The sequence below is a fragment of the Acanthopagrus latus genome, chromosome 10 (genome assembly GCF_904848185.1).
Source record: "Acanthopagrus latus isolate v.2019 chromosome 10, fAcaLat1.1, whole genome shotgun sequence".
In the NCBI taxonomy this organism is placed as follows: Eukaryota; Metazoa; Chordata; class Actinopteri; order Spariformes; family Sparidae; genus Acanthopagrus; species Acanthopagrus latus.
In genome coordinates, this window is record NC_051048.1 from 10,496,774 (window position 1) to 10,511,749 (window position 14,976).

At 41.6% G+C, this 14,976-nt stretch overlaps 1 protein-coding gene across 1 annotated transcript; it reads right to left on the reverse strand.

The window, feature by feature from the left end:
* Positions 1 to 6,950: 6,950 nt before the first annotated feature.
* sox19b (SRY-box transcription factor 19b) lies at positions 6,951 to 14,102 on the reverse strand. Its single transcript, XM_037111339.1, has 2 exons — positions 12,979 to 14,102; positions 6,951 to 9,102 (listed from the first exon to the last, which is right to left on the reverse strand). The coding sequence occupies exons 1-2, from the start codon at positions 13,635 to 13,637 to the stop codon at positions 8,841 to 8,843; spliced, it is 921 nt and encodes a 306-aa protein (XP_036967234.1). The 5' UTR covers positions 13,638 to 14,102; the 3' UTR covers positions 6,951 to 8,840.
* Positions 14,103 to 14,976: the final 874 nt, after the last annotated feature.

A 14,976-nucleotide genomic window follows, 5' to 3' on the forward strand; every position in this document is an offset into this window, starting at 1 on the left:
ACCCAAGTATAGAGTGTTTAAACAAAGAACATGAGGAACCAACGCATAGGCATCAAATTAAAAATACATGGCCATGATGCAGAAATCCAAGATGGCACTGTGCTCCGGGGAAGTGTGGGGTCCGTCTTTTTAGTTTTTGCTTTGCTTAAAAGTCTCAGAGTTTGTAATTTTGCTGGATCATTTCTTCTTGCCAAAACCTCCGTGCAATCAACTCCTGGAAAGCTTGACTCTGGCGGTCTCTGGTCGGCAGTGGTGGATCTCGACTGAACTCATGCGGTTAAGGTACTTCCGCTAATTTACTGTGTAAGTTTTGGCACTGACTGTGTAATTTCATTGTATCAATAAGAATATATACAATACTTGCAAGTCCTGCTTGTAGTTGTATTTAGGTTCAGGGGAACAAGGGAGTAACAATTGGGAATTTTAGAGGAAAATCGATTAATTATGCTGTTAGTAGCTCTCTGTGTACATGTTGGTACCCAACTACTTGTTGTGAGAAATGAAAGAATTTACACTGTAAGTATTTTGAAAGTGCCGCGGACCATTTTGTACATAACACTTTAGAAGAAATGTGTAAGGGAACCACTTGTTTAACATGACATTGCATTACCAGATGTATTTAGCAAGATTATTAAATGTAAAATAAAGATTTCACTGTCAACATACTCTCAACTGCATAAAACCAAACTCATCCTTAATGGGTCGTTCTGTCACTTTACAATCATCAATTATTAATGTAGATCATGCTGACTTAAATGGAGGCCCTAGTAATAACTTTTGACTCATTCTACACACCTGCTTTACAGCTAAATATCTGCATTGACATGCATTCGTATTTCTAGCTCCACTGTACCAACCTGGATTAAATTGCTCTTTATTTGTATGTATCATGTATCCAAGCCCACACAATGTTGACGTAATACAGTTATCAGCTAACAACAGTTACAAACACTGCTCATTTTATCATTAATGAGGTCTATATAGCAGAAAAGTTGACCATATCTGGCTTTAAACTACAAGAAAATCATAAAGATGGACACAAACGCTGGAGTAACTGAGTTCAGATTCAGGCCTTTGAAAGTAATCACCCTCATTAGGAGAAAATGAGGATTAGCTTGTATCTAGTAGCCTGTCTAATATTAGCTGATAGCTGGTTGCTTTTAATAACTTGACAGGTTTGATGTTACTAAATAACATGTCTACTGAGAGAGAGTGAACAAAAAACATTTCTTAAATTGGAAAAAAAACAAACATTTTAACTTGTTGACAGCTAACATACCTGAAGCTAACATTAGTCACAAGTCAGCAAATAGCATGATTGCTACTTTGCAGGTTAAAGGGTTCCACCAGGAGCCCCTTTAGCTGTCAAAGGTTCCTTCAGGAACCCTTTCGCCATTAAAGGTTCCTCCAGGAAGTTTATTTTTGCTGTTAAACATTCCACCAGGAAGCTTTTTAGCCGTGAAAGATACCTTCAGGAACTCATTTAGCTGTTAAGTGTTCCCCAATGAACCCACCCAAGTGAACAAGTTTCCTTGAGTATCCCCAGAGATCCCTGAGGCTCCTCTAATTCTAAGAGTGTGGTAGCCTGCTGAACAACCAGAGAGCGAGAGGAAGATCACTTGGGCCTGTGCCCAGTGCTGAGGCGCTGTTCGAGGCTGTACAACAGCCACAGCAGTAATAACAGCTGTACTAATTGAGATAATAATACTAAAAGTATAATGATGATAATATAAACAATAATATGAATAATAACAGCAATCTGAAATGTGTGACCGGGATGATCGAGACTGGACTTGTTTCAATTTCCACCTCTCATCCTAGAGGCTTCTTCAGTTCGCTCCCCAGACAGCTTAACATCCATTCACACCTGGGGTCACCTGGCCCTAGGAACCCACATGAAGGCCGGTTGGGTCAACGGTCCACAAGTGGGCCTAACAACTCAGTAAGGACACTCCCACACAGAGTTTAAAAGCCTGCAACTCCCCTCCAGTTAGTTAGAGGTGAAGAAGCCTCTTGGATGAGAGGCGACACGTCTTCAAGAAACTGAAACACGTCCACGATTCAACACTTCTGAAATGTTTTATGAAATGTGTTTTGTGAAACGTCGTCGTGTTTTTAGTAAAGCTATGTTTTGTAAAAACGCGCTTTTTGTTGTGTTTTGTGAGATGTGTTGTGTGAAATGCTGTTATATTGTCTGAAATGATGTGTTTACTGAAATTTCGTGTTTTCTCATATGTTGTGTTTTGGGAGGTGGTGTTGTATTTTATGAAACATCACAGTGTTTCCTGAAATATAGTCATGTTTCCACCTTCAGCACCCCCCCCCCCCCCCCCCCCCAATCCAGGCAGCGCTTCCCCGACGGCTTTTAAGGTTGTTATTTCCTGGACCAATGCTGCTGAACTCATTCCTTTTCTTTTTGTGTTTAAATAATTCCTAATTCCTCCTCATACTTGTTGGAATGTTCATTGAAAGAAAAGCGACAACGGCGGCCACGGAGCGAGAGTGTGACCTGCCAGCGAGCGAGCATAAATTAACTTCGCGGGGAGAGGCAGTGGGATCCAAATTCAATCGCTCCAAAAAAAACATGGAGGTTATGACAAGATTGTGTGTCACCAAAAGTAAATGTTCGCTCGCACTTCAAAAAAAAAACAAACTAAAAAACTAAAAACCCCTGTTGGTAACCACCACCACATGATTCTCACACATGCACGAAAGAGGCTGACCACGGCTCTTTCGCAGAGACTTTTTTCAGTCATTCTCTGCAGACCCATGGCAACCACTTGTTGAAGCTTCACTGCCCGTTGCTAAGCGATGGGGTGTATTGGACCAGAAAATCCCTCCATTGACACTCTCTCCACCCCCTTCCCCACCCATTCCTCTCCCTCTGGCCCATCCCTGCTCGCCCAGTGACCGCAGCCAAAACAACCCGCATGCACTCTTTTAACGCCCGATTGTTAAACGGCAAATAAATAAATGTCCGCCCAAAAGAGGGTTAAAAGCTGCAATTATAACTGTGTATTACACACAACGCAATACATATTCCACACATCCAACGCTCCGGTGCTAAGAATGCTGTATCACGTGAAGTCCCAGGGGCCCAAACTGGGTTCATTGCTCACACCTTTACAGCTCTTTTATAATCTAGCTGAGGTTTGGTGTATGTGGAACGTTTTGGAAGAACCTTATGTCTATAACTTTAAATGATCCCAGGAGAGAGTTCCAGCGGCTCCTGATTAGGTTCCAGGGATCCTTGAGGCTTCAAAGGGGGGTGTTTCTAAAAGTCCTTGAGGAGGTCTTTGGGTTAGGGTAGTGTTAAACTATGCTGGTAGGCTATGGGCCTAATTAAATATCAGCCACATTAATTAAAATGTTGGCTACATTACCACAAACTATGAATTTGGTCGAGGGGACCATTGGTTTCCGACCCCCCCGCCACCCTATCCTACCACCACCACCCTTGAAAAAAAGCCCCCCCAACCCATCGGTCCCCCGCCCTTCCCCTCCCCTCAGTGACCGATTAGCCAGTGCGGGGTTCTCGCGTATTTCCATGACAAAGGCGGCGGTCGGTGTAAGGGTTAAGCCTGAGGACGAAGCCTCTAAAAGCAGCCCTAATTTTCTGCCCGGCGGGGGAGTTGCGGAGGGAGGGTGGGGTGGAGAGGCGGGAGCGCGGGTGGGGGAACAAAGACGCCCGGGGGAGGAGCAGAGACTCCGGCTTTACTATATGCACCTGCGGCCTGAAAAGCCTCGGACAATGTGCCTCCGACACGGCCAATTACGAACGGGCCTTCCACCCGCTTTCTCTGCGGGGGGACGTGGGGGGAGGATTGTCGGGGGCGAGTGAAAGGAAGGCGAAGGGGAGCGGGGAAAGTGAATTTTAAAGAGGGTACAGATAAGAAAGTAAATAATCGAGATTTAAATCATTCAGGGCACTTAAAACTGCAGCCCTGCAACCCTGTTTCCCCCCCATCTCTCCTCCCCGTCCTGCACTTCTTCTTCTTCTTCTTCTTCTTCTTCTTCTTCTTCTTCTTCTTCTTCCTACTATCGAGTGTTATAGAGCTTTTATCAGGTAGAGTTGACGACCCCGCCTGTGAGCAACACTGTAAAGGTGAAAAAGGTCGGGTTTTTTTTTTTTTTTTTTTTTTTTAATTGCTTCATATACCCGTTCTTATTTTCTCTCAGGGATTTGGGATGGGTGAGGTCATTGCCCAGAAGCAACAGCTGAGAAACAATCCGGCTTGTCCAAAAGTCTCTGAAGAAATGATCTGGCCCCTGATTCATAGGGGTCATCCGATAAAAGAAATATGCTATTGAATGATTTAAAACAAAAAACAAACAAACAAAAAAAAAACACGCTAACATAAGCACTATAAGCAAAATTATCAGAGAAAATAGTCAGAATATGTTTTAATACATTTCCTGGAAATTGTGTAGCCTGTAGTTCAATCAGTTGGCCACACAATTTATTCAGCAGCGTTTGAGAGTTTTGATGTAGAACATTGATGAATTCTATTCTTCTCGATGGGCATTGTTCCTATCCTTTTTCTTTCTTGAGTCTTTTGTCATTTTTTTTTTCTTTTTTTATAGCACAGCTCAGTTCAGACTTTCACATGTCAACTCTTAAAGCGAACCTGCCACTCTTACAGCATATCATCCACCAACGATCAAACTTTTAACAAGAACTGATTCAGAACTGACAGAAGCCAAGATTGACCAAAAGAGAAATTATCTTTTACTTATTGTGTCAAGATTATGACTCAATTATAGCATTATTCAAAAAGAAGAAGAAGGGAAAAAAGCTAATTATATAATGAAGCCAAAGTTAACTGATCTTAGTATATCGAGACAACAAGCTTTGTTAGCTTGAGGGAACCAGATAATCGACCCATCACAAGAAAACAAAAAGTTGCTATCAGCTGAAACAGCATTTCTCGAGTGTGTGCATACGTGTGTGTGTGTCATCGTGACAAAATGTGAAGGGACGCATATTATAGCAGAAACTACCACAAAAGTAGAGGCTGTGACAACATATGGGATGCTGACTTAAAATTAGATAACACATTTCTTAATCATAGCACACAAACGTAGAACAAGCTCAGTGCTAAATATTAATTTCTGTGCAGAATGTTGTCAAGAGGTTGACGCTAGAATGGATGGGCCGGAGGGACACTCTTGTTGGGTGTTACCTCACCAGTAGCTTACATTGAAACTAACTCACTAACCACAGCGGTTCTAAAAGGGTTTGTGACAGAGACTATATCTGACTGCACTTGCATCATCAAATATTCTCTGGATGTGTTTTTGTTGCACCTGGTTTGTATTAAGCAGCCAGCAGTGGTGGTTGCTTGCCTGGCCGAGCGGACAGGCGGGGTGTACAGTGCCCCTCGACACGCACCGAGCTTGGATGCAGAAAAAAACGTTACTTGGTTTCGGCAAAGTGGGTTAGACCCAAGTAACCACCGAAGAGCAACAGTAGGTTTGCTCAGTAGGGACCGTGACAGCCAAAAAAGTCAGTTTGTTTAATGGTGAAAACTACAGATCACAATTCCTGTATTAGTGCCGCCACTACCAACTCTTGGTTATAAAAACCAACCACAAGCAAAAGTAGACTTAAATTACACGTAACACAGTCTCTATGCCTGATTCAAGCTTACGTTAACAACTAATCACAGCAGACCGTAATATTGCCCGCTGTGCACGCTCCACCCCCCCTACACACAACAAACACCGCTGTCCATGGTCCTGAAACAATAGCTAAGCATAAATCTATCTCAAAGAAAAAGAAACATTTTGTTGTGTTTGTTTTTTGGTTTTGTTTTTTTGTTGGTATGAAGCTGAAATTGAGAGGCCCAAAAGTAAAACTGAGGGGCCAAGCCTCCTGAAGCCCCCTCAGGGAGGAGATCTGACAATGACAATGTGATGCTGAGCAACTTTTCCCACCCAGATTTATCCCGCCTGTCCAAGGATTTGAACCATACACCCTTGGTTCAAAAGCTCATTACACCAATGCCTGTACTTTTGACATTTTTATGACCAGATGAATTATTATTGTCACAATTTCCTCTCCATCAGCACTGCATACTCTTTTAATGTTGTCAGTCACATGCAGACGTAACTCGTAGTCCGCCAAGTTTCAAAGATGGGCATGGTTTCAAGTAATAATATAGTAAAAAATTCTGAGTAGTCATGGGTTGGACTGTTAGCATGTTGACAGGTGTTGAGGCTTGTGTTATCCCGTCACAAGGGCAGGATCTGAAAAACTGTAAGCAGTTATGTATTGATTCTAAGTATGAATATATTTTCCGGGGATAAAACTTACAAAAATACTGCCGTAGTGCTCTAAAGCAGTACACTACCGGCTTACAACTATTGAACACTACATACACTTGTACTTTATTATGTATGCTGTGCAATCCAATGCAACCAATAAACCAATTAAAATGTTAATGTCTGTGGTTGACTCTTTTCTGAATTCAGGTTAATTCAACTAGGCCTGTGTATTCCTTACTGGGGGTCATAGGTAGTGGTGGTTCATGTGTGCTGGACCACATTGCATGTTAATTGAGAATTGCTTGTACTTTTTTGCCCCTTCATGAATGTAAATGAACAAAACACCTCTCAATATCATGATTTTGTCCAGTCCATGAATAAACATTCAATTGAATCGACACCTGTGACAGTGACAACAAAAACTGAACATTTTACACTCCATCAGCTGAGGAAAATCATGTCAAAGCCTGAGGACCTTGAGTTTGGATGTGTTGACAAGCTTTTGAAAGGATAAATATGTTTTAGAAATGTTTTATTGGCTTGCATTAATATCAAGTGTTTTTCTTTTTGGTATTGTGTGAAATGAGGCACTTTTCCAAAACTTCCCTCATAATGTGTTTGAACTAAAAGCACAGAGACAACATTTAACATGCATCAATAATGAAAAAATAAATTTAAAAAAATTGTATGAAAAGATTTGTACTTTTTATTAATATTGTCATGAATGACATAACAAACATGTCTTACTCAAAATGGAGTCAAGGCTCTTACTGTAAGAGCCCACATATTTATACATTATTTACATGAATACTGCATACAGTAACCCTAGTATATGGCATCATTTACATACAAGATAATTCATTCTAAAAAATAGAGATACAAGTCAGTATTAAAGTGAAGTTTTCAAATACTTGGGAAGCAATGTCAGCATTCATGCATTACTTCAGTAGAACGGCACCTGTTTCCAGTGCATGTTTAGTTAGTAATGAAATGCTTAAAAGTTAAGAATCGTCTGAATAAACTACCACAGTCAATATTCACAGTTTTGTAGGTTGAAGAACTTCAGTTCCCTTTAGGTCCCTAGCAGCACTATTACCAGCAGGCTGGATAGAGAATGAAAGTACTGTAAATTAGAGAGAACAGGATTAAAAATGCAGTTTCATTGTTTTAGAATCATATAATTACCCACAATTAAAGTTACCGGAAAAGAAAAGGAGGGGGATTTACTCTAAAATGTACTTTGAAACATTCTCTTTACTGGTGGTTTAAAAAAATACATCATAACAAAATTGACAGATCATTTAAAAAAACGCCTGCTTTGTCTGTCAAGTTAAGTTGGAAGTCAAGACTTCAAAGTATTTAGTATCTGCTGTTTTGAATAAAAACAACTGAAATGAAGAATTTCATATTAAATTCCATTTACTTAAGATAAAAGGCTAAAAACAATATAACTCTTGTCTAGAGCAAAGTGACAATGAATTCACAAAGCGACTCGGATGCTGCCAAAGCAATGCATTCAAGCATTTACATCAAAAGGTCTAAACTAAAAACTAATTATAGCAAATAAAAACTCATAGATGAATCTCAGACTTCAAACTCCAGTGATCTAGTTGGACTGAGGACACTCGACCTACCGAATGTAAAACCAGTCCGGTTCTATATGCTAAGCGACCATAGATCATAGAAGCCACTGTATTCTGTTAATTCCCTGTGGATGCAATGCTGATTGTCCAACAGGTGTTTTCCATGTCATCCACCATATTTCATCAGTTAAAAATATAAAAAACATACTAGAGTACTAAACCAAAGTCACGGCGTGCAGAGCTCATTTTAAAAACAGCTCCGTCATTCAAGTCGTGCATTTCCTTGCCGTTCTCTCCACTGGTACCCAGCTGTTCCAAAAACTAGGCGACTTCTGCTCAGTGGTTTGTCATCAGCTGAGAGTTTTGCAATCAACCAGGTTGCTAGTCATTTGTCTCTGCTGTGGTTGTTGCCGCCATGGACTGGCTTCATGGTCAAAGACTGGAAGATTAAACCCACTAACTAGACCAGTTCACCTGCACTGACTGGATAAAGTGAAACTGTCATTAGTGCCAGAGTGGTATCGAGGAGTCTTTTGACTTATTATGGTTAATTAAAAAGAAAAGTTATAAAAAGACAAAAGTAACATTTTCTACTAAGTACACAAAAGAACAGACATTGGCCCATGTTTGTTCATTCTTCATGGAGAAAAGTCTGCTGGAGGGTGGTGGGCAGGGAGGAGTCTTAAGCTCTGTATGTTTGGTGGTGGGTGTGTTTGGCATTCATCTTAACTGATGTGACCCCAAAGAGGTAGAAAAACAGCATTCCATTCTATAAAATTTAGTAAATCACTTGTGTGTCTGTAATTGCAGGTACATCTGGAACTTTTAGGTTACTGAATGCAGGTTTTAAAACAGTTTTTTTCTTTACATCTTGGGTCTCTTTGCCACCCTAAAGTTCCCCACAGCTGACTCCATCTCCAGTCCAGCCAGCTGTCTATCACAAGCATGTATGGTCCTCCACCCTATGCTTTCACGATTCCTACTTCAGTTCTAGATGTGTGTAAGTGGGACAGTTCCGCTGAGGTAGTGCTGCTGGACACTGGTGTAACCCCTCTGTGCATTCGTGGGGTCACTGGCATCCCCTCCTGGTCCAGGAATGTACATGCTTATCATGTCCCTGAGGTCACTCTGCATAGGCCCCCGGTGGTGGTTGGGCGTCCCAGTTGGAGGCGAGTGGGACACTGTTTCTGCCTTTACCATGGACATGGTGACAGGGCTTGGCTGTTGGGAACTGCTGCCGTATGACATGGGGCTGTGGAATGGAGAGGACGAGACAAGTTAGAGTCTGAGAGTTTAAAATAAAACACTTGTTTAATGTTAGAAATTGTTCTATGGCAGGAAATCAGATCATACACGTACCCAGTTACTGAAGCCTACATTTACATGCATTCATCTCCCATATATTTAAAAACAAGTTATAGATTTATCCAATAGAAGGATGAACTGCTGCACTAATGATTTTTCCTTAAATGCTACTGCAGTTCAGTCATGCAATATCAAACCCCTGTGCTTTATCATACATATGTTTACACACAAAGATGTGTTAAAAGTTTCTCTTAGTGCTTTACCCAGTTTAGGAAAACTCATTTGCATAAGAATAAGAAGATATGGGGAGAAGCAAAAAAAAGACAGTGATGAGGACGACAGCATGCCACGCAGTTCTACGAATTTGTAAAACTATGACTTTATTGATACATTACTTGAATCGTGGAGACTGGAAATAATATTGCGAATCATGATAAATAAATGTGTATAAATACAGGCTGTAGGAGGTAATCATAGTGCATTCTATCATTGTAGTCTTTAAGCCTGCCTGCCTCTCTGTGACACTGATGCCAAAACCCATTTCAAAATTATTTCAAACTATTAACCTCATATGAATGTCCCATTATCTTATTACAAACAACTTCAAAATGTTGACCAAATATCAAAAGCCTAAAGAGGACAATCACTGTCCCAAATCAGCAGTATTTAAACTAATGAGCTGAGGCTGAAGGTCATTTAGTTTGACTCATAACTGTGTTCAGCAGTAGTTGAAGTACTTGAGAAAACCTAAAGCACCAACTCAAATGGCATTTGCTGGGACCATAGACCAAAACACAACAACTTCCATCTTCTGTAGTGTAACAGTATTTGAATGTCAAAAATGACTGTTTATAACATAAACACTGTATTAGTAGAGGTAAAAAGGTCTGGATCCATATTACACTAATGGAGTTAGCCAACTATTTAACCTGACTGACCTCTCCATTCCAAAAGACATGAGTCAATTAATTGGCTAGAGCTATGCTCAAACCATGACAGACAAACACATCTGCTTGTCACATCGTCAAATCTGAACAGAAAAGAGTGAGTGAGATACACGCACTGGAAAAAAAAAAAAAGTACAGCAATATACATTTTTTTACGTTATCGTCTTAATTTGCTAACTGAAAACATTTTAAATCATCAATTATCAAAATAGTTGGCAATCAATTTAGTAGGTGACAACAAATCAATCATTGCAATGTTGGAGGGCTCATTTCTCATAGGGTTAGAAAACTGTCTGGAACTTTACATCAAACTCCCAAAAATCTAAAAAAAAAAAAAAAAAAAAAATGTGTGTGGGAGCAATTCTAATTCTTTTATGTATCATTTTCCGTCAAAATCAGAGTCCTTGCAAACTGGTGATGTACATCCCCACTTGACTGGTGGGGGCTGCGCAGCCATTAGCCACTATCAGGGTTGTTTTCATCGATTGATACTTGGTAAGTGACGTCACACAGTTCAAAGCAGTGTGCTTTAACGTGATGGTTAAGTGATAGACTATATATAGTGCAGTGCAATGACTTCCATTACAAGTGATACAGCACTCAAAAAGAGAGTGAGTATGTATCTGATGCATACTATGTGGTATTGTATTTCCTTGTTTGGATGCAGCTATAGATGACCAATGTGAAAGAGAATTAGGTGCTGGCCATGTGCCATTTTGCTAATTACATCCTGTTTTATTCATGCTGGTTTATGGCCCATTGGCTAATCTTACTTAGCATTGTTGATACATTTATAATGCCTGTTTGTATTTTAACTCAACCACTGAACACTTATGTGCACTAGCAAGTGGCTAGTGTCAAATATAGTTATCTATATTGCTACTGTTGCTTTGCGTTGCTTTGCTTTCGGTGGCAGACACAGCATGTCTGTAGGTTTTTTGCAAATGAAAAGAATACTGCTGGTGCTTCGTCAGTGGGTGGGACTTCACACAAATCACAGGAAGCACTGTGTGTCAGTAGTACTGTTACTTAACAGTTACAATGTCTGAGAATCCCATGTAGGCTAAATTAGTGCTGTGATCCTGTATGGATCATGTTAAGGATATGGGCTAAAATCAATGACTACTTCACCATATACTTTTCATTCAGACATATGTTGTCGTTCTCTCTTTTTAACAAAACTCACAACCTGAAATAAACACTAGGGGGACGACCAAATTGCTTTTTCAGGGCCTTTACCAATACTGATTATTAGAAATCATCAAGACTGAAACCAATATTTGGGACCGATACTCATTTGCAGGCAACCAGAGCACATAGTTCCAGTACATGTACTCAAGTGTCACTATAGAGACACCTGCCACCGGACAACATCCTACTCAATTCAAATTATGTACGTGTGAAACTTTCAAACCACGAACCATCTAAAAAAGTCAATCAGACCTACTTTCTTATCTGCAACAGAATTTTTTTTATGAGGAAAAAGTAAGATTCTTATTTTATGTGCTGCTTTCTCCAGATGGTATTTTTTGCCAAATGCATAGATCCATGGGTTGCTGAGTATCACTTGGCAAGTGACGGTTTAAACAAGACAAGCAAATAACTGATCAAGCATCTCACTTTTCTAAAGGTTTTTTTAATTATTTTTTTTTTAAAAGATGGTCTCTAAAATGTTAACACTGCAGTTTTCGAGACACTAGAATACATTTCAATGGCATCTGCTCCTCACACCAGAGCATTTATCAAAAGTATTCAGTCTTTGTAGCTTGGGGACATGGGACCTGTGGCAGGAGGCAAAGACCCAGAAGTTTAACAGGGGACAATGGTTTAGCAGGAATGTGGGTAGAGGACCACACACAGACCGGTCCTGCCTACAATCAAGTCATACTGATCAACATTCCAGTCAGGACCCAGCCCAGAGCAGAGTGTCACAAGCATAACAAGTGGAGAACAGACTGACACCTGTTGTTTAGAGTCCCTCACTGACTTTATGGGACTGGATGTACTCCATCTTACATTTAAACCCAATTAAAACTCTTATTTTAAGTACTCTCTCATTAGTTAGTTTTACATTAGGTGCACTTGGTCGCACATTTCAGTAGTTTGAGAGTTGTATATGAGATCATCATGCCATAAAACCTGTAAAAGACTGAACATATTTCTGTCGATGTGCATTAAAAAAAAAACACATGGCCTTGATGTGAGCACAATATAAACATGAAAATAATGCTAAAAAATAAAAACACATCATCCCAGCTCCTGGATCAGAAGTATCTGATTCTGTGAGATTTATATGATTTGTGCTTTTAACACCAACCCTGTCCAATCATTTAAAGATGTATTTTTGTGCCAATACACCACAACAGAAAGCTCCCACTATTTTAGTCATCTTTTTTTTTTTTGGGAAGATACCACGGGAATGGATACATTTCACTTAAACTTAGAGAACATTTCAAAAAAGTAGTGCAGATACTGTCTGATAACGCAGGTGGACGTGGGAATCTGGCCTAAGAGCGTGTTGGAGACCTGTTGGGGCTCATTTTATTGAGCACTGATAGTGATTTCACAAATTAGGCCTACATCTTTGAGACACCACAGAACAAGGGACCTGCCTATGAAACAAATGAAGTTCAATTTATGAAAATATACTCTTGAATAAGAATTAAATCATCAGTGGTGACACTGATCGACACAAACGTTATTAATAAACTTTTTGAAAAGTGAATGTGATCCTTTCTTTGCAGGGTGCACTTTATTCCCACTGCCCAAATTTTTACTGAGGCGCCATTTATTGCTTACAGGACCCAACTAAAATCACCCATCGTCTCATCCTGAGGAGGGGGGCTACCTGATTATACGTCACAGACTCAGCTCACCTGTACGAGTTGGCTCCGTTCATGTACGTCTGCGCCGCCGTCATTGCAGGTGGGTACTGGAGGGCCGACAGATCATACCGGTGTAGCTGCTGCGTGTAGCCGAGCGCCTCGCCCTGCATGCCGGCGTACCCCCCGGTGGGGCCCCAGCCGTAGCTTTCCATCCTCGGACTGCCACCTTGCCCCTGCGCCGCCGCCAGCAGGTTCCCTGCGGACAGCGGGTACTTGCCCACCTGAGTGTCCTTCTTGAGCAGGGGCTTGGTCTTGCGGCGCGGCTTGTACTTGTAGTCGGGGTACTCCTTCATGTGGACTGCCCGGAGCCGCTTGGCCTCGTCGATGAAAGGTCGCTTCTCGGCGTCGGTCAGGAGCTTCCACTCGGCGCCCAGCCGCTTGCTGATCTCAGAGTTGTGCATTTTGGGGTTCTCCTGGGCCATCTTGCGCCTCTGGCCCCGGGACCAGACCATGAACGCGTTCATGGGCCGCTTGACTTTATCCATGGGGTCGCCTCCGGGTGGACACGCCGTCTTTGAGCTCGGGTGAGAGTTCCCGTTGCTGCCCATGCTCCCGGTCATGTTGCCGGTGACCGGCGACATCCCCTGAGAGGTCTGGTGGGGAGTGGGCTGGCCCGTCGGCTTCAGCTCGTGCTCCATCATGCTGTACATGTTGGACAGAAGTATGGGAGAGTTTTGCCGACAAGAATCGGTTGACACGCTGGAAGCACACTGGAAGCCGTTCGTCGCCGTCCACCTGACGACTGGGAGCGCCGGGTGATCCAAATTAACGGCTGATTACTCAGGACACACACCGGAGACAGAACAGGGCGCAAAGGACGACCAGTTTTTTTTTTGTTTGTTTTGTTTTTTTAAAAATCTGTTTTCCTAAATTATATCTCTCGCAGTCATTACCGTGGTAGTAGTACGCACTGTAGACAGACCTAGTCCATTTAAAAACTCAGCAGCTGTGAAAATAGTTCTCGGCGGAAACAAAACAAACAAAACACTTGTTATCAGACTTGCAGCTCACACACTGAACTCATCTGCCTGTTAAGAGCCTAAAGTTCCTCTTCGCTCGTGCAAGTCGGTCGGCTTGCGGACCAATGGGGGGAGAGCGAAGAGTCCGGTGCGCGTGCATTTGCAATTGAAAAGGCTGCGACGGTGCACGAGACACTTGTTGGTTGGAGGGGGAGGGAGTGGGAGTGGGTGGGCAGCCCACAGGAGAATAAAGTATCTTAAACAATGATCATCGACTCTACTGATCACATGGTTCTAATCTGAACAAGTGATTTTAATTAAAGTTATCTAGGAAAGGAGTGCCCCCCCAATCATACACAAACAGACACACACACACACACACACACACACACACAGCGACACTCTCTCCCTTACACAATAAGCAGTGTCCCTGTCTCTCTAGCCTAGATGATCAGGACAATCTAAAACAGTTAATGAAAACAATAATATTAGCTATATATGTATAGATATAAATGTATTGCCTCTTGTATTGGCATAAAAGTAACTCAGAAAAAAAAAAATTACCAACTTGTTGCCGGGTAAATCCTCAGGGGATTATTTTTCAGGAAGTCCTTTTCAAAGTCCTTGGGGGTTTTTCCCCTTTGTTGCGAATGTTAATGTTTCCACCAAAAAAAGCAAGTTTTATAGAATCAAAATCACAGGCATGCAGTTTTTGGGCTTTAAAGAAAGAAAAATAGTGAGGAAACATGCTGTGAATAGGAAAAAACATGCTGTAGTATATCTATGCAGTGTCGTTAATTACTGAGGCCAGACTGACTTTAGGGCCCCGGGGCAATTTAGTTTTGGAGTAGAAGAAGAAAAAGGAGTAGCAGACTTAGCATTACACTAGTTTACACCACAAAGCCAACAGCTGAGGTTGGGTGTCGTCTTTTGGTATCCCTTGGGCTCCGTGCAGACATCTCACTTCACCGATTTTACTGATGCTCAGTAGATTGGTACCAATGATGTTCAGGGCAGTTTCTGGGCCCAC

What these genes read in the sequence shown, in the direction of transcription:
- sox19b (XM_037111339.1), bottom strand. Translation starts at nt 13,637, where the DNA reads ATGTACAGCATGATGGAGCACGAGCTGAAGCCGACGGGCCAGCCCACT. An exon ending in AACGGAGCCAACTCGTACAG is followed by an intron (nt 9,103 to 12,978) that starts GTGAGCTGAGTC and finishes TCCATTCCACAG; the next exon opens with CCCCATGTCATACGGCAGCA.